This window comes from Argentina anserina, chromosome 3 (genome assembly GCF_933775445.1).
Source record: "Argentina anserina chromosome 3, drPotAnse1.1, whole genome shotgun sequence".
In the NCBI taxonomy this organism is placed as follows: domain Eukaryota; kingdom Viridiplantae; phylum Streptophyta; class Magnoliopsida; order Rosales; family Rosaceae; genus Argentina; species Argentina anserina.
In genome coordinates, this window is record NC_065874.1 from 18,889,355 (window position 1) to 18,909,783 (window position 20,429).

Below are 20,429 nucleotides of genomic sequence, written 5' to 3' on the forward strand. Positions count from 1 at the left end.
TTTAGTCATCTAAATATCGGCAAATTGACCACGCATTGTCTTCAAGAAATTGAAATTCTATGCTCAACCATTCTAGTGAACTCGTCGGAGATACAGTCCCTCAAACCAATGTGACAAGGTGTTCAAATGTGGATCCCAAAGTCCCAAACACATGATGTGACCGAGTTTCATTTGTCAATGCTACAATCTTTCAGACCTAACCAGATAAAAGAGATTCATTTCCTTCTCGCTTTTGTTGTTGTATGTATCACCGATATTGAGATTCATTCCAAAAATTAAATTAAATTAAATTAAATTAAATTACTGCAGAAATAAATAAATCTCCCCATTTGTGTGCTGTTTGATCTCCTGCCATGTGAGGACCACGTGATGAACAGTCCAACGACGCCAAAGCTGTTCAAAACTCCAGCTTTCATTTTCCACAGAATAATAGTCACTCTCTCACACGCACAACCCATACATAAAAGTCGTATTAAAAAAAAAACACAGACATTAATATAAATATAATTTTTCCCTCCTTATCGATTCCATCATCTTCCCCTAAAATAAAAACTCCATTTTGTTTCTTCTCTCTCCTCTGATGATCTCCTCCATTCCCCCAGCCCATTTCTAACCCCTTTCTCTCTCTCTATATCTATATATCTATATACAACAGTACACCACCACGAGAGAGAGGAAGAAGAAAGAAGAAGGGAATGGAGAGCAGCGCTGTTCTCTCTGAAGATCTCCCCGATTCCACTCCTGGTCTCGACTCCGACTCCCAGCAGCGTGTTTACTTCGTTCCCTACAGGTCCCCTCTCTCACTTCCTTACTTTCCTTTTTTAATCCCCTCCCTTACAAATCTTCTGCAAACTATTTATTCCAATTCTCTCAATTACTATTTGATTTCAAAAAAAATAAAATGAAATAATGAGGTTGCAGAGAGTCTGTTTTGGATTTTAGATTTGTGCATGGGTTGCATTCTAGGATTTTGTATGTTGGTGTGCTTTAGTTGAATTGGATTTGTTTGTTTTTTCAGTTGGTGGAGGGATGCACAGGATTCAGTGCTGGCGGATTCCGGTTCGGATTCGGATTCTGATTGGGGGAAGAAAGGGGTTTTGTCTGTGGCCTCACCGGCAGCTTCGGCCTTTGGTGGCCCTATGAAGATTATCAACAACATTTTCAACTCGGATCTCGTCTTCAATCTCAGGAGAGAGGATGAGGCTGTGCAGAATGCCGGAAATGGTGAGGTTGGTGTTTCTGGCCGAGACTATGCGTTGGTCCCTGGAGAAATGTGGGTTCAGGCACTTAGATGGTGAGCAGTTTGTATGGCATTGGTTGTTTTTTAAATTGTTAGTGATGAAATGGTTCTGTTCGTTGCCGGCAGTTATAGTTTGAATGAACTTTTAATTACATTATTTGCTGGCCCAGGAGTGTGTTCCGGTACTAAACTTGAGTTTATGCTTTTTTTGTGCAAGTGGATTGGCGATGATCTTTCACTCTGTGGCAGTGTATGACTGTTTAATGTTTCACCCTTGAGTTGCTACTTTCTAGATTGTGCAGTTACTTGTGTACTGCACTGAATGTTGTTTTACTTGACTGATAGCATCACGTACTGTGTTTCATTAAATTAATTCGGCACATGTGCGCTGGAGATATAATTTTTAGTGATTCCATTTGTGCAGTATTATAAGTCTCTTTCATCTGCACTAGTTTTTATAGGACATCTTTGAAACTTTTGTTCTGATTTTGGAAAGTCGGGTAAATTTCTATGCATATTATTTCTTATACCTTTGATCCAGACCTTGGCAATTTTGGTACACTCTTAGGCATGCCTCTCCCAGCTTTTTTAACATTGCAGTATGGTACTATGGAGAGATAGTTGACATAACGCTAAAATCTCTACAAACTTATTTTAGTAAAGCTCATATTTACTGCACCAAGATTAATCATATTTATTTATATGGTGCTTATTAATGATGGTATGCTTGCTGTATCAATGTAGGCATAGTGATCCTAAAGCTGCAGTTAAGGATGGTCGGAGTTTTTCAGCTGCAGAAGATGACAAGACTGATGTCTATCCGTTACAACTCAGGCTTTCTGTACCACGAGAAACTAATACGTTGGGAGTAAGAATCACCAAAAAGGTTAGTTCCTTTCTTTTCTGGCTTGATCTCCACTTTAGAATTTGAAAATTTGGACTTGGTAGGATAGCGTGAACTCTTAATGCATGATGCATGTGGCCTCAGAGGTTGCATGAAGCATATTGTCAGAAACTCCGACATTAGCCTAAAAAAATGGTGATCGCAGTACCAGTCAAAGTACATTGGGAATGAACTGCTTCCATTTCTTTAAACATTTTTAAGTATTGGATTTTCAATGAGCTACCAACGGGGCATAGATCCAGTGTTCAAGTCATTCATATTCATTTTTCAGTGGCACTGTTGTTGGCCTTACCTCTACCGCTCTCTTTTTCTGTTTTAAATTTCAATTGACCCTGTTATAAAATGGTTCAAAACGTTATGATGTAAAAAATAGAGAACCATACAAAATTAGGGTTTCCCATGGAGGGAGCACCCCTTTAGGGCACTGCTCCCAGTGGGTGTGCATCCTACTTGGGGCACAAGATGGCCATGCCATTTCTTCTTCCATGTCAGTATGCTTATGAAGGCGGCACAGTGGTGGGTGGCAGAAAGAGAGAAAAAGAACAAAATAGTGCTTTATGAATTCTATAATCTTTTAAACTTTACAAGGGTGTTCAATTTTAGGTGGGTTACACTTGTGCTGGTTCATTACTTTGATTTAAGGGACACAATCTTGATTGTGAAAAATTCATAATATAGCTCGTTTAAGCAGGGGTAGCATATGTTCCTGTGTATAGTGGTTTAAATATTTTTTTAATCTTGTAAATTTAGTCAAGGGTGTTCAAATTAGGTGGGTTACACTTATGCTGCTTCATTCATTGATTTAAGGGACACAATCTTGATTTTGAAATTTTACTAGCTTAAGCAGGTTGAATATATCTTTTTTTTAAAGCAGGTTGAACATAATATCCTGTGTTTAGCAACTAATTTAGAGTGGATTTTTAGGTCACAAGATCATACATATTCTTCAGCAATGTGCTCCGTGGATGCACTTTTGGTTTTGAATGGCTCTGATTTTTTTATAATTTGGAATTCATAGTATCTTTACATGAGCAAGTGAAGGATAGAAGACTAATATTTAAAATAGAATTACTATTTCATTGGAAGCTAGTGTTTGTTCTTTATTTTCATTTTACTCTTTTAAACATCTGGTGATTGTATTTTTAGAGGCATATATGCATGTTAACATGGTTTTCTGTTTTCTCATTTATCTTTTTTGTTTTAGGATAATGCAGTTGAGTCATTCAAGAGAGCCTGCAAAATCTTCAGCCTGGAGTCTGACATGGTAATTATATTGTTTAATCAAGAAGTGCTGTTTCAGGATCAAGGTCTTGACTTTTTTAATTTCTGTTCTTGCATCAGTTACGCATCTGGGATTTCTCTGGCCAGACCAACTTATTTTTTACTAATGACAAAAGCAAGTTTCCAAAAGACTTGCAACGACAATCAGATGAGGTAACTTGCTACTTCAGCTCGGCATTTTTTCCTGCTACTCTGAAGTCTAGATACTCTGCTGTTTTTTTTAAGTGTACTTACTGTCGATGCTATTGAAATCTGATTCACAATCTTACCGCTGCTGTATCACACAAAACCCTTTGTTGCTCTATGCTTCTATATGCATTTACTGGTTCATTTGAAGCCTCTTAGTTATAATTTAGGAGATACAGCAAGTTACAAGGATTTTTGCATTTTGTATTTAGGTGGGGTCAAAGGTGTAATGGTCAAATTCATTCCATATCATTTGGTTGGTTGTGTGCGTGCGTGTGTGGTTTTTATTAGCAAAGTTAAGTGACTGCCACTGTAACTTGTTTAGAATGTTAAATTTAATGTTGATAGATATATGTATTGGACCTCTGAGAAATAGATCACATGGTCTGATATTTTATTTTTGTACGAGTGGTTTACAGATCCTGTTGGAGTTGCAAGTATATGGATTGTCAGATTCCATCAAGTGCAGGGAAGGGAAAAAAGATGAGTTGGTCCTGCAACATTCTACCACCGGAAATTCTTGTGGTGCCTCAGTTATGATGAATGGTTCTACTGGCAATACGCATTCCAGCTTCATTCGTTCATTCTGGGGAAGCTCTTCTGAAGCTGGGTCTTTGGGGTTGACAGGATTGCAAAACCTTGGAAATACTTGTTTCATGAATAGCTCCATCCAGTGCTTAGCTCACACACCAAAGCTTGTTGACTATTTTCTTGGAGATTATGCTAGAGAGATAAATCAGGAAAATCCATTGGGCATGGATGTATGTCATCTTTCGTTGCCCTTTTGATCAACTTATACCTTAATATGCAGATTTTTTATGTTGATAAAATAATTACTTACTAAGATGTTTGCTTTCTCAAGAGTATCTTTCTTCTTTCTAAGCCTACCAGCACACATTCTTTCACAGGGGGAGATTGCATTAGCATTTGGAGATTTGTTGAGGAAGTTATGGGCTCCCGGAGCAAGTCCTGTGGCTCCAAGGACATTTAAATCAAAACTTGCTCGCTTTGCTCCTCAGTTTAATGGCTTTAATCAACATGATTCACAAGTGAAGTTTCTTCTCTCTAGAGTTGATGTCTCCGTGTTTCAGGGTTTATGAAGGTTGGGATTTTCATGTTTTATTCCATATCATTGTCATAGGAACTCCTGGCCTTTTTGTTGGATGGACTTCATGAAGATCTGAATCGTGTAAAATGCAAGCCTTATGTGGAAGTCAAGGATGGTGATGATCGACCGGATGAAGAGGTAGCTGATGAATATTGGCGAAATCATTTAGCCCGCAATGACTCTATCATTGTTGATGTGTGCCAAGTGAGATTCTTCCTCAGACTCATTGTTTGATTCTACTGGACTAAATTTCTGCAGCTATTCTTTTGTTAATATATTTTTGAATATGTTTTGCAAACTTCAGTCTAGAATTTTCCATTGACATTGTATTTGTCTAACTATATATAGATCTAGTGGTTAAATATTTTACACTGTTACAGATCTTTCAACTTAAAGAAATGATGAATGCTTGATCAGTCAGAAAATAACTGGTACAAGTTTATTGTATGCTTGACTGATTCCAACCAATGACTTTACCATTCCAAATGAAATACATACCTGTAGTTTTTTTTTTAAATCTTATTTTCTGTTTGAGTTCGTGTGATCTGGCTTCTAATTTTTGGAAAAAATATTTTGTTGCCCTATGACCAAATGCATCACCTCATTTGTTTTTAATAAATTGCAGGGTCAATATAAATCTACATTAGTTTGCCCTGTTTGCAAAAAGGTCTCTGTTACATTTGATCCGTTTATGTACCTGTCACTACCATTACCTTCGACAATGATGCGAACAATGACTTTAACAGTTATCAGCACTGATGGAAGTTCGAAGCCATCTGAATATACTATTAATGTGCCCAAGCATGGAAAATTTGAAGATCTTATCCGAGCGTTGGGTGTTGCCTGCTCACTTGGGGTTGATGAAACCTTTTTAGTGGCCGAGGTACTGTGCCATGGCTGTTGTATGAAATTTGTGTTATATGTGTGTGTTTGCATGGGAGTGCGTGTGTTTTGGTTTCCTTGTTTGTTTTTGTTTGTAATGGTTTGATCTCTGAAGCTTATAGACTTGGGCAGATATACAACAATCGCATTATTCGGTATCTGGAAGAGCTTGCTGATGCAGTATCCTTAATTCGAGATGGTGACCAGTTGGTTGCTTATCGGTTTATGAAAAATGTTGAGGAATTACCTCTGGTCGTTTTCATACATCAGAAAATGGAGTAAGTAGTATCTTCCTTCTTTATCTCTTTTATAGTGGGATATTTATGTTCTTGTATGATTGTTTCCCATGCAAATTGTAAAGGATTAAGGTGTAAGGGCATGTGATGCTGGTTTTGCATGTAGATATAGAAGAGCACAGCTCAATAATTATCATTAGTAAAAATAAGTACAAAACAAAATACCAGTTTTAATAATTTTTATCTCTTGTATGAAGTACAACTCTCATTAGAACACAAAACAGTTTTGTATGTGTCACCAATTTAACGTATAATTATCATATTCCAATGCTGTAAACTATGTTCCAGCCATTGGCTGGATGTAAATGGATTTCACCATCTTTTCACAGTTGGTGCTACTCAGTAAGTTAAAACTTTATTCTAGCAAAGAAGTACATTCATTGATAAGTTATTTCTTTTATTAGGTGATGTTTAAAAGCAAAGAATTAAATTTGCTAATTCTTTATTCGACCTGCTGGGCCATCTAGTGGAATTGCTGATTCTAACAAATACATGTTCTTTTCTCCGTCATTCAAAATCTTCTTGGCTGTATGATTAGATTCAATCAGTACCCCTTTACCCCTAATCTATCAAAGATGATTTTAGTTTGCCATCTTTGTCTTGCCTGATTTATATAATCTCCATTTCATGTTTCATTATTTAGCATGGCCACCATCATCTTATGTGTTTGATACTGTCAGGCAGGACATGCATGGGAGTTCAAGCTGGAAGTCATTTGGAATTCCTCTTGTATCAAGACTTTGTACTTCTGCAACTGGATCTGATATCTGCAATCAGTACTTTAAGTTAGTTAAGCCATTTCAAATACCTGGGCAACACTCCGAAGCACATTTTGACATTTCGCAGGGCGCTGCTCCTACAGAGGTCACTGGAGAAGAGGATTCCTCACCTCCTGTTTCTGGTGGGCATGTGGACCTCTGTTATAAAAATGGTGCTGACTCGATATTGGATTGTGAATTTCAGTTTTACACAGCAGATGAAAAGTGTAATCAAACGGAAAAAAAGATAGTGATGACTGAGGTAATCGAGAGGAAATTTCCCAAGCATATGTATGTTGCTGTATGTTGGCCGGAAAAATATGTTCAGCAGTATGATATGCGAGTTCTGAGCTCATTGCCGTTGATTTTCAAGCCTGGGCTTTTTTCAAAAAAGCCTCAGGAGACGGTTTCTCTCTATAAGTGCCTTGAAGCATTCTTGAAGGAAGAGCCTCTTGGGCCTGAAGACATGTGGTTAGTGGGTACATCTTGACGCTTTTGAGTTTATCATTTAAAGTAATTTACACGACGCTTTTATAAGCTGGATCACTGAATAATTTCATTCATGCATCTCTAATACCTTTGACAATACATTTGAATGAGAGGTCTTTCTGGCTTTAGGTTTGGGTCTCCATGTTATTAATATTACGCAGTGAAGCTTCCTGAAAGCAGTGGCTCCAAATTATCGATCTCCTTATGCTGCCCAACTTTTGTTTGAACTTTTAGGAGGGGAATTTCATCAATTTCTTATATTATGTAAATAGATTTTATTATGAAAATGCGCCTCTTTCATCGGACTGCCTAATGTACATTGGTAAAACCTTTAGCACCATAATCTAATTTGAACAGCACTATAGGCAATCTGTCGGTGCTCAAATCCTTGGTTTATTATTTCTTAGGTTTTATTGCTTATATGAATACGTTGCCTCTACCACACTCATAAGGCATTGATGAGATAATCTTTTATAGAATTTAGGGTAGTTACAATTATACAATTGCTGAGCCTCTGCTTATCTTTTATGAAGTTGTGGTCATGTCATTTTCTAATAACCGGTACTTTTATCATTGTTATAGGTATTGTCCTGGTTGCAAAAAGCATTGCCAAGCCAGTAAGAAGTTGGATCTTTGGAGACTGCCTGAGATCTTGGTCATTCATTTAAAGCGATTCTCATACAGTCGTTTTCTCAAGAACAAGCTAGAGACATATGTTGACTTCCCTGTTGATGACCTTGATTTGTCAACATACATTGCTTACAGAACTGGTGAACTAAGCAATCGTTACATGCTGTATGCTGTCAGTAATCACTATGGAAGCATGGGTGGCGGTCATTATACTGCATTTGTCCATGTAAGTGATGTCGTTTGTGTTATGGTTTTCTCACTTGCATTTTATTTCTTTTTCTTCTTACTCTTTATGTTGATGAAATCCAAGTGACTTGGTTATGGTCATTATAATTTTTGCACATTTAAGTGAATCAACAATCAAATAATTTTTGTTTTTATTGCTACATGAGATTCCTTTGCTGTGTTGTGAACTTGGTTCAGTAAAATAGTTCATATTCTAGCGAGTGCAGCTCGTTTCTGATTTTTCAGCTCGTGACATCATCTAAATATGTGCCATCACCAGTGTCATTTGTTATATCTGGGATCTTTAAAAAAATGTTCTCTCAGAATGCTGTTATTTGATTCTTAATTGCTTGGTAATTTATGTTTTAAATAGAAGATGTGCGTCCTAGATTGGCTTAGAACTAAATCAACTCCGCATGACCTCGTCGTGGTATATAAGATTCCTTGTTTCTTCTCTGGTCAAAATGCTCCCTTTATGGTCAATTTAAGATATAACATTTTGAATTGTAACATTCCCACAGGAATCCAGTCTTAGGAGTTTGGGTTTTACATGGCCTTATTTACATTTGGGATTTAGACCTGTCGATAAAATTTTTGATATCCTTGATCTATGATTTCAGTTTTTGGCCAAAAAGATATTAGAATATTGCATTAAAGATCAGTTATGTTAGATATATATAGATGGTATTGTCTCAAAAAAAAGAAAGACATGATAAGTTTGACTTTCTATGTACCTGATTTCTCATGTCGCTGATCTAGAATTTCAGTTTCTGACCAAAATGAAATAAGATTATTGCATTTAATATCAGTTATGTTAAGCAAAACTAGTTGGTAGAATGTTGTCAAAGACATGATTGGTATTGTACTCTTTTTCTTTGAGAAGAAGAAATTGCAGTTATAAGCAAGATTGGTATCGGACTTGCTTATAAATTTTCTACTTAATCCAATAGTATTACCATGAACTTGATAATTGTTTTCAGTTTTCACTGGGTCTGTGAAGGAATGTTTTTCATATATCCTAGTTTTAATGACTATCAAAGTACGTGCATAGGATAGGAAGAAGAGGGGTGAGGGTTTTTTTTTTTTTTTTGTGGCAGGGGTTTGGGCTAATGTAACCAAATTTAAATTATTGGGTACTTAGTTTCTTCTCAAATCGATTTTTCAGTCATGTTGATGCTGCATTCCTTGGTCAGTTCTTTGGATTCTCTCAAGACTGGCAGTATGACAAGTTGTAGTGAAAATGTAAATCATAGATCCTACCCTAGTGATCAAGATCTGATTAGTGTCATTGACTCATCGAGGACTAGAGGCCTGGTTTGTTTGCTTTTGTTTTATTGATAAGTTATTATTGAATGTATACAGTAACATATGTTGCTCCACACTGATCGTTCAACTGGCTTTTCTCTGTTGCAGCACGGGGCCGACCGGTGGTATGACTTTGATGATAGCCATGTTAGCCCTGTTAACCAGGACAAGATAAAGTCTGCTGCTGCATATGTTCTTTTCTATAGGAGAGTTGTGGAAGTGTGACTCCTGGGTAGATATGCATCTTTAAGTTCCCATATGGGGTTCAGTATAATGGCGAAGATATATACTTTAGGTATATAAACATATCACTTCACTCCTAGGACTACATCCACAAAAGCCATCATTCTTCTGTCTTTGGCTTTGATGATTGAGACTGCGAGTTTTCAAGATGGATATTAATGAGGGAAGATAGTACTTGGAGAGAGTGCTGAAGATGTTTGTGACATATACTAAGTTACTAACAAAGTAAGAGATGATGAACAGTGATAGTGAGATACTGTATACAGGTATAACCATTTATGAAGACTGAAGAAAAGTCTAGTAGCTGAATTAGAAATTTTTTCTGAAGGGGACCCTGCTTCTGAATCTCCATTAGTTTTAGTTTTTTGTTGTAATAGCTGATGGCTGGTTGTGGAGTAACCTCATAGGTGATTTAAGTTGTATTGGCATTCTTTTTTGAACTCCGAGTTGTACTTCTACTTTGGGGTTTGGCGCCATTCTCATCTGCCCTCAGATTGTTGGCTGCTGGAAACAAGGTGGTTGGAAGTTATTGAAATGTGGGTATAAATGTCGAATCCAAGAGCTCTGGACAATCTATTCACTATGGCAGCACTGAGGTACAATACTGGGTTGATGGATCATCTTCCCCTCATTTTTGTTGTAACGAACTGTGATGGGGGTTAATTGTTTATTCATGTGTTGGTGGTGAAAGATGGGTTAGACAATTGTCCAAGGCTCTAAGCTTAATCTGTCTAGATCTGTTGAGTTACATATCTAACTGGTTCAACTTTGTTGTAATAGAGTGCTGTAATTTGATGTATTTTATAAGTTATTCTTATTAAGCCATGATTTGGCAGAGGATGTTATGATAGAGTTATAAGGGAACAGTCGGATAAATTTGGAGAGAAGTGGACATCTTATATTGATTTAATAAAGTCGCAGTGTTGTCACTTGCATAGTTATAGTAGATTATGGAGGACCACATTAGTTGTCGTCCTATCTTGGTGTAACCATGGGACATAGGTTGATTTGATTTCTACAATACTCGTGTTGATCTATCCCAGTTGATGCCCGGACCACACTGATGGCTCAACTCGCAATGCCATTGACCATTGACCTAAACCTCGTAGATATTAATCTTCATATGGCAGATTAGAGAACTTGCGTCTGGATTCATTTCACTCGATAGTCGGTGGCCATGATATGATATCCCCATAACGTTGCGGTGTTTTCTGATATTGAAAGCGAGAGAGGTATCTTACTGGATTTCACAATTTTTCTATGTGCACGCAAGGGGTGACCTGTGGTGTACTCCAAGTCGAGAGCGCTGCAATTTTTTTAATGAAATATCGGTTCTCTAATTAAGTAATTATGCAATCTTGACTTTGGCCCCTTTTGTTATTTCTGTGATTTTTTAATGTATAACTCGATCTCTTGTCCTGAAACTTATTCAGGGCTCTGTAAGGTGTTAGTGAACCATTATTTGAAGAAATCTCAACCGTCCGTTTATGGCACTAAAACCAATATTAACACTGAAACAAAAAAAATCTCTCAGACTACTGTAAAAACAAATCAAGTTACACACTCATGTTAAGAAAAACTTAATCGAGTTCGATCTCTTATCAATCAAATTGAAAATGAAGAGAGGCCTCCTCTGCCGGCGCTATTTTGGTCGGCAACTTGTTTTTATATCCGCCGGAAGACGAAAAGATGGTGCTTTGGGATGGGGTAGTTGTCGGATATAAAAGGTGTCTGCCATGGTTTCATTTGAATCGGTTGGTAGGTTTAGGGAAGACATGTAAACCCTAAACGCTTTTGCAGGTCTTCTTCAAGCTTCAACCTCCAAAGTTTCTAGGTTTTTCTTAGAAAATGTTCCACAATCTAATTCCAATCCAAACCTTCCTCATAATTTGATACCTAATTTCGATATTTCCATCAAACCCAAAACACTAGAAGAACGAATCTGGTGTAATTAAGATCTTTGGGATATTGATGACATCATGGGAGGCGGCGGCGGAGGGGACGACGGAGACCTTAACCTTCCAGGGCCTTGGCGATCTCTTCTTCGATCTACTTGAGGAACAGGCGCGGACTAGCGAGGGGTCGAACTTGGGAAGCAATAGTGGAGGGGTTGGGATTTCACGAAGATTAAGGGTTTAAAGGCGGGCAGAGAGGAAACAACTTGAGTTTTTACTGTGGTTCCTTTGTGTTAATACTTAAAAAATTACGAATATGTTTTATGCATACTCCAAGGACTATAAGAGCATACGCACCGGCGAGCAAGACAAGGCGAGTTGCTCGAGCAAGATGTGGGACCGCGACGGTTTGCTCGAGTAAACCCCAGATCCAAACTCGCACCGGAGCTACTGGTGCTCGCCCAGTCAACCGAAAGGCTTTGCTTGATCGATTGTTCGAGCCTAATTTGCTCCGACCTTTTCTCGTCCGCTTGGCAGAGCATGACACGTTGTAATTTTTTTTTCTGTTAGGCGAGTGCAATGCACGCGCGAGTAAAAGGGTTTAAAAAAAAAGACCACGGAATGGCTGACACGTGGCTTTACCAGATGGTCATCAAACTCCAACAGTTAAATGGAACTGGGCCTTCCATTTAAATCAGAAATTTCGATCCAACGGTCCGGATTCATAACCGACTGCTACTATTTTATCATAACGGAAATAAACCCAAAAAATAGTTTAAAAATCCCAAAAAATTTCCACCTCTCCAAAAAAATTGCCTATAAATACTACTTCAATTGTTGATCAACTCACACCAATTTATGCACAACAAATTTCACATCTTCCTCCTTCTCCTTCCTCATTTTGTTTAGCATTTTTTTTCCAAAATAATTGGCTTCCTTCCGAAGATTTACAAATGTGCATCTTTTTTGTCCGTCATAGCGTTGATGAATACAACGGTAATAAACAAAAGAAAGACAAATTGTAGGAGATAATTTTTGCCGATTATATGTAAAACTGGGTGCTAGTCCCGGGTGAGAAACCTCTAAAGGAGCCGAGGACCCAAATTGCACTCGTTTCTCACGACAACAAGTTCAAATTACTCTTGCAAAAATGTGGCGAATGTTTGCCGGTGGCGCGGCAACGTGTAGCTAGCGGCACTTCGTTAATGGATGAAGTAAGTTTACATTATTTTATCATATATTATATTTTTCATTCTATTATATATAATTAAATTATGTAATTTATATATCTAATTTGTTTAAATATGTAGCATTCTTTACATTATTTGTTTTATCCAATTTGTTTAAACTATGTAATTAAATATGTACCTAATATAAGTTTTTCATTAGGAACGACAAGCTCAATCGAGTTACTATAATGCCAAGAAGAAAAAGTTTACACACTTTGAATGTTAGGAGGTGGTTATGGATCATTCATCTTTTGTTGCAGTGCTACCTACTATTTCATCTGCATATGCAAGTAGTTACGATGCTACTCCTTCCGCAGCTGAAACATCTCCAACCATCGATTTCGATGACGACTAAGTGAATGAGACGCCTCAAAGCAACACAGCAACTTTCTCGAGTTCGCCTAGACCAATGGGAACCAAGGCGGCAAAGGAAGATAGGCTCAAAAAGAAACAGGGTAAGACTCATATTGAGCAACCAGTTGAGGTTTTACATACCATTGCAAGTGACCAAGCATCATGGCACGCCAAGATGCTAGCGCATAATGAAAGTGAGCTTAATTATTACGCGGAGTACATAGATATTGAAAAGCGGAAGGAAGTAAGGGCGGAAGAAGAGTTACGATTGAAGAAACAAGAGAATGACACAAGGATCATGACAATAGATTTGGAGGCTATGACCCCAATCTTGAAAATGTATTTTACCAAAAGAAAACTAGAAATCTGTAATGAAGGAGGAGCTAGTCAAGATCAACTTACCGATGAAACATATTCGGATTGTTATCACTCAAATCGCGTGTTATTTCCATGATAATTTAAATTTAAATTTTATGTAATTTAAATTTTCAAGAAATAAAAATGTAATTTATTTATTAAAATGAAATTGAAATACACAAAAAATTAAAACACATACGTAAACTGTACACAAACTTAATAATTAATTAAAACGGAATGAAAATACATAATAAAACATATTTAGAGTATTTCACCTTTTTTCCACCATCCAAACGTGTTTCACTAAGTCTCTCTAAAGCTCTCTATGGATGTAAACGGATTCAAAATCGGCAACACGGTCGTGAAACCGTTGTATATTGGCTCTATCTCTACTGATTGGCTCAAAATGTATTCGATTCCCTTGTACATCCACTGTCCCATCATAAACCCGGAAAGCCCTCAATGGGTTTTGCAAGTCTTCTTCTTCCTCATCCTCCACGTATTCTTCCTCAACAATCATGTTATGTAATATAATGCAAGCTAACATGATGGTAGTCATTATCGATTTGTGGTGGATTGTACAACTATGACATATAATTGCCCATCGAGATTGCAAGATGCCAAATGCCCTCTCCACATTTTTCCAGTATGCCACTTGTTTCTTTGCAAATAGCTTATCGTGCAGCGTCTGAGAATTGGTAATTGTTTTGAAAAATGTAGAGTACTTTGGATATAATCCGCTAGCCAGATAATAAGCTGTCGAGTACCTTTGTCTGTGGACTTCGTAGACGGTAGTTGGACCTCTTTCGGCAAGGATATCTAATAACACATTCGATAGGTGGAGCACATTAATGTCATTTTTAGCTCCATGACACCCAAAGAAACTGTGCCATATCCACGTATCATAGGAGGCCACAGCCTCCAAGATAACTGTCGAGCGACCCTTTCGACCCGAATATGCCCCTTGATAGGAGTTTGGGTAGTTCTTCCACTCCCAGTGCATGCAGTCGATGCTTCCAATCATACTTGGAAAGCCTCGGCGTTTGCCTCTAGCTAGTAGTCCCATGAGATCTGCCGGTGTTGGACTACGAAGGTATCTTGGACCATAGAGGTGAACCACTTGTCTGCAAAACACCTTCGTACAATGGAAGGTAGTCAATTCCCTCATCCTTGTAATTTCAGTACATTGATCTATGACTGACCCGTACGCCAGCATTCGTAGAGCCCCGGTTATCTTTTATTGGGAAGTAGCCCTAGCAAACCAATGGCGTCTTCTCTTTGGTGCCAAGATTGCGCATCGAAGATTGGACGGTCGATGAAGTAATCTTCCATAAGATTGTGTCCCCAAGATATCCTCCAACGTGGCTTATTCAGTTTTTTACCGCGACGTGAACCGCTTGGCCATGTTAGTCCAAGCGGTTCATCGTCGTGTTGTGCTTCCACCATGACCACCTGATTGATCAATGATTGCTTCATATGGTCATCATTTTCTTGTTGACATTGTCTCCACCTGAAAAAAAATGTGGAACCTGAAAGGATTCATTGGTGTATCAACAAGGAAATACTGCTAAGTGTTTAGATAAAATGATCATAAATCTACTTTGATTCTTCACAATGGTGTGAGTATAAAATGAGTGATATTAGACAATTTATAGCCAATTGGTCGAAAATCTCACTGGAAATCTGGTTCAATTATTTTGCCAACAATGAAATGTGGCAGTGACACATGTCAATTCTCTATTAGTCGAAAATCTATTAGAAATCTTGTATAATATCGAGTCGATAACGACACGTGGCACATTATAATTGGTTGTAAGTATATCTGGTAAAAAAAATTTAATCATTTCACAACAAGACAAAATTGAATTCTCAAGCAAATTGTAAATGAGTGTGTGGAAAAATTGATTTGGTTGAGCAAATTTGAAATCAATTTGCTTGAAACAAAATTTGCTTCCGAACCCACCATTTGCTTGAGCAAACCCATTTGATGGGTGCGGATGCTCTAAGAGTATACACATGCAAAACTACATTCGAGAAGAAAATATATAACATATTTTCCTGAACCAACATGCCACACACGTAGACCCAAGCCACACTCACACTCTTGGGGCCTACAAGTTTGGGTGTAGTATGGAAGGTAACGGGAGTACATGAGACCCATTCGAGATCTTCTATTGTTGGCGGGTTTGGACTTCGGACCAAAACCCAACCCCAATAATCTAAATCTTGATACGGGAATGCAAGGATGAGAGATCTCAAACCTTTGAGCCTAAACACAATTACATGCTTTAACCACAAAGCTAATAGCCTTTTCAAACACACAAAGTATATTACATGCTTCATCCTGCAGTAGGTCACATTCTCCTGCATCAAATAGTAAAGTCTTCTTTGACCTCCTCTTTAATTTGAACTCTCCAAATGTGTATATTTCCAGTAAGAAACAATTTTGTTGATTCCAACATCAAGATTGTGGCTACATAGTAGCCATTGTGTAGATATTTGTTTCTCCATTCTCATACTCCACTCTAATAGTACAATAAGGCATCTCTAAGTCATGTGGTAACTACCTTGTTTCGGGTATACAACCTTAACATTATGGTTTTCTCTAATGTCCAGTAGCTTTATACCATGAACTTGTACATTGACCTTCCCTCCCTATCCCTATAAATTAAGGCTACTTGTTCCCATCAGGGGGACAACTTTCCAACAACAAAACACATAACCCCCCAAGCTTAAACTCAAGCAATACATCACAGATCTCTCAAGCATACTTCAAGCAAGAAGTCAAGCATTTCAATCGAAAAACCATTTTAACTTCTAAACAACCTCCAATCTCTATATTTAACGCAGCAACCAAATTTCATTCTTTCCTTATTCTAGCAGATCATCACAGCAAACCCCTCCCTGCAAGAAGCATCTCATCTCTGCAACTCATGTGCTTCTATCTCACACCACATGCTCTCTTGCAAGCCTTTATATGTTATCATATTTATCGAAAGTCTAGAAATATACAAACTATATGCCTCCAAATCAGAAGAACATTACCACCGCATGAAGTTGATATTACCACGGGGAGATCTGGGGAAACACAACAAAGCTTCTTACAGCTTTGGGATCAGTCCTTGAACTCAAAAGGGGTAGAAAGAGGAAATCAGGCCATCAAGCAATTCTAACAACCTCTTTTACAAATGACCCCAACACTTAATTTTTTCTCACTAACCAACGTTTATCTATCTGTTACGGTGCAAGTGGATCTTGGTGCCTAGAATACACTCCCCTCTTGTCCAATGGAAAATTTGTTCTTGACTCACCAATATTAGGGATCTTTGGGTTAATTACTGCAGTCTACGACTAGTGTTTGTTTGTTCTTGCACCTACATTGCACGATCTCAAAATTCGAGAGTGAAACTATATCGGCTACTAAAAGTTGTGGCAAGCACAACCTATGCCTTGGGCTTGATAAACTTTTTTAACTTCATCTCTTGTCAATCCCGTACTACGCTTAGTAGGTGTAAAACTCGTTTCTTTGTCATTGGTCGTTTCAGGTAACGTTTTTCCCGTAGGCTTGTGTTCCTACATATGTTGTTCCAATCATCCCAAGACATGCGTACTGTCACGGGCCTTAAGTATGCAGCGGAATTTTTTGTTACTTAGGTCTTGACAGCGACGGTGTCAAGGGGCTCCGTGATGGCACTAGGATGTCCACAAACTCCTAGTTCAACCTATTTTCCTCAACCCTATTGTAAGCGAGGCCGCACTCTTCTATCCTACTCGATATGTGTGAGATCCCCCAAATCCCAACTCACTAAATAGTTTTGATAGTACTTCTCTCGATCACTCAAGTGTTTCTTTTTCACCTAATGATCTATATGCGGGATAAGTCTAGTTTATGAACATGCACGAGTATGTTGGGGAAATAGCTTTCCTTTTCATTAAACAAAGCAAACATACATAGATTAGCTAGGATCTTGACAATGTTCACTAGAACTTCTCCAAGTCTCATGCTAGAGTTCCTATTTTCTTAAATACCTACATTACATGGAAGATGTAACTTCCCTTAACTGCCTATGACACTTGTCATGCATGTCATTATTCTAGTATGTAGTGGACAACCCCCATTACTTAGGTAACTACCTAGGATAACCACCAAGGATGTAACTTCCCTTGCCATCTCATTCTAAAACTGCTCTGCAACTGCCTATCTGTAACTGTCTGTAACTACCTGCTGATGAGGCTAAACTTCTTGCATTTTGCAACTACTTGCTGGCGAGGCTAATCTGGATGTATTCCGCAACTGCCTGCTAGCGAGGCTAATATCTCTGCAACTGTCCTGCTGGTGAGGCTAATCTCCCTGCACAGTCCTGTATCTGGACTGACGAGGCTAATATCTCTGCAACTGTCCTGTTGGTGAGGCTAATCTTCCTGCACAATCCTGCATTTGCCTGTGCCATGCCTTGCTTGCAGCTTGGTCTCTAAGTTTGGCTTCGTCCGTGTATACTTTGCTCCTTGCTTGCTTGTCGTGCGTGCTTGGCTTGGTGCAAGGGTGAACATTGCCCACGCACATAGTGCATGCAACACTTAGGGGTGTAACACGTACTATGCCTGCAAATGAAAAACCCGATGTGCACTCGTTTCTAAAACGAGTTAATGTAGTTTCACAGAGTCGTGGTGTACATATGGGTAGAAAAATGTCAAAATGATATAAATTTAAGTAAAGTCCAAAACTCCGATTTGATTTTCTGAGCTAATGAAAAAGTGAGTAAATTGGATCTTTGAATACTCATTTCCTTCCCAAAAAAAAAAAAACGCTTTTCTTGAAAATTACCTTATTTCTAATCAACTACTTTAATTATGAACTCCTTACTTGTCCGGAGATGGGTAGAAAATAGAACTACTTATAACTCCCACAATCTCGAAATATCAGTCAATTTTCCTCTTCATACGAACAAATCAGTTAGAAGACTAACATGTAGCAAACTTGTACATTGTCATTTTGACGTCCAAAGAAACCGTCAGAGTCTCAAATCTCCACATGTGCCAAGTTCGTTGATCAATGTATCACTCTAAAAAAATAGAAAAGTTATTATATGTACCCGGTACATAGTCTATGTAGCGTACCCAAGGTTCTAAAAAACGTTAGGGGCTAGTTGGGCGGATTGCCGGGGACTAGTGCCTAGAGGACTAGTCGGGGGCCTATGCGGTTTGTATTATTTTAATTATTTATAATTTTTATATAGCATATAAAAATTAAAATAATATTAAAATAGGTATTTGAATGGTCCTAAATAAAAAAATACTGAAAAAATAAAAAAATATATAAAACTACACAGAACCCGCCTAGAACATGCCTAGAAACCGCCCATACCGCACCGAAAATGGCCATAACAGGCCTAGAACCCGCCTAGGTGGATTTTTTGACAAAAACACCCAGACAGATCCGATTAGGCAAAATCGAAACGTGGGGCTAGCGCCTAGTGCCTAGGCTACCGCTTAGCACGTTTTTTTAGAACATTGGGCGTACTCATTTTAATGTTATTGGTCTATTTTTTACTGTGTTTATTTATGATTGGTTACTCACTTACTCATATTTAAATAATTTTATCTCATTTCATCGCGTGCATGTTTATCACACTATATAATAATATGGTTGGTTGTGTACACCACATGATAGTGTCATGTAGTGTTTCAGATACACATAATAATTAATTCAACTGATAAAAAAATTACAGTCTGATAAATAAGTACGTAATTTCAATTTATAAAAAAAAACACTCTATTCAAGACTTGCATATCTAGTTGTATTAAAATCGTCTTGATATTTCCTTCTAACATTTTTTCTTCTTCTTCTTTTTAGGGTCATTACGTATCATGTTATGTTTGTATTATTTTTTATTATCATATGAATTGTTACAGAAGATACGAGAAATAGGATAGACATGCATGATTATATCTTTTTGCATTGCTTGTAGGCAGCCAAAGTGAATTTGGCATATGTTAGCTATTGGAAGCTGTAGTTTATAAGGTATATGTCTGAATTGGATGAAACTTTGTAGAGATGATCTTGAATACTATACCTAAATATTGAATTACTTATGGTAAAAAAACATTTACTGAAAAGTGTGTCAAAATTGAAACTTCACTCTTTAATTTCAGAATGAAACTTCACTCTGGATATGAACTATATATATATATATATATATATATATATATGTGGATATATCAAACATATAGAGGACTATTATTGACACACCCTAAAATTATATTAACATACCCTTGTTAATATTTTATTATTTTAGTCTGATCTTATTTGCTAACTAATTAAATTTCATTAAATTACCCCTTTACTTTTGGGGTAACTTTTGTTTTCTTTTCCCCTTTTCCCATTATCCCTATTTTAAGTTCCAAGCTACCTTACCAATTTACCATGACGGAGAGAATGGGGACTTATTGAAGCATTCACCAATTACAGCAGAAACCGAGAAATTGACCTTAAGAAATTGAGCAAGTTCTTTCCACAAAATTTTTATCTGGAGCGAAGTCCGAGTCTGAGTCGATGCTGAAGTTTCTAGTAAAGAACTCGAGCGTGTAGATCAAAGAGGACGCAGATTGTAGAATTATGGCCTGATGAAACACAAGACATCAGCACCTAAATTGATTTTTGAACAAAATTCAAGACAATCTCAACCCATATAAAGATCGCAGATGGAAGGGTAAGAGGGGAGGAAAGTTAACGGGAAGGAAATTGGGAAATTTGATAGAGATTTGAAGAAGGTAACGAGTGGTAGCAAAAACAAGAGAAGTTTGGATGAACAAAGGCCATTTGATTACTCATGCAACTCAGAATTTACGAGCTATAGTAAATTCCACAGTGCTGGTGCTGAAAAATTGATTCTTTGAACCCAAAGTTTGGAACCGGAAAGTTTTGGACAACCCAGAATCCCACAGCGCCCCCGGTGGCACCGTAAATTTCAATTCCACTTTGAACCCAGATTTTGGGATTTGGGGATAATGAGAAAAAGAAAAAATAAAACAAAACAAAAATAAAGG

The 20,429-nt window shown here is 37.7% G+C and overlaps 1 protein-coding gene across 1 annotated transcript; it reads left to right on the top strand.

Annotated features, from left to right (window-relative positions):
- The first annotated feature begins 551 nt into the window (after positions 1-551).
- On the top strand, positions 552-10,452 carry LOC126789386 (ubiquitin carboxyl-terminal hydrolase 8). The gene is made up of 13 exons (XM_050515530.1): positions 552-790; positions 1,019-1,294; positions 1,985-2,126; positions 3,349-3,408; positions 3,486-3,578; positions 4,031-4,372; positions 4,520-4,660; positions 4,753-4,923; positions 5,345-5,602; positions 5,734-5,879; positions 6,578-7,126; positions 7,727-8,000; positions 9,413-10,452. The coding sequence occupies exons 1-13, from the start codon at positions 696-698 to the stop codon at positions 9,527-9,529; spliced, it is 2,664 nt and encodes an 887-aa protein (XP_050371487.1). The 5' UTR covers positions 552-695; the 3' UTR covers positions 9,530-10,452.
- Positions 10,453-20,429: the final 9,977 nt, after the last annotated feature.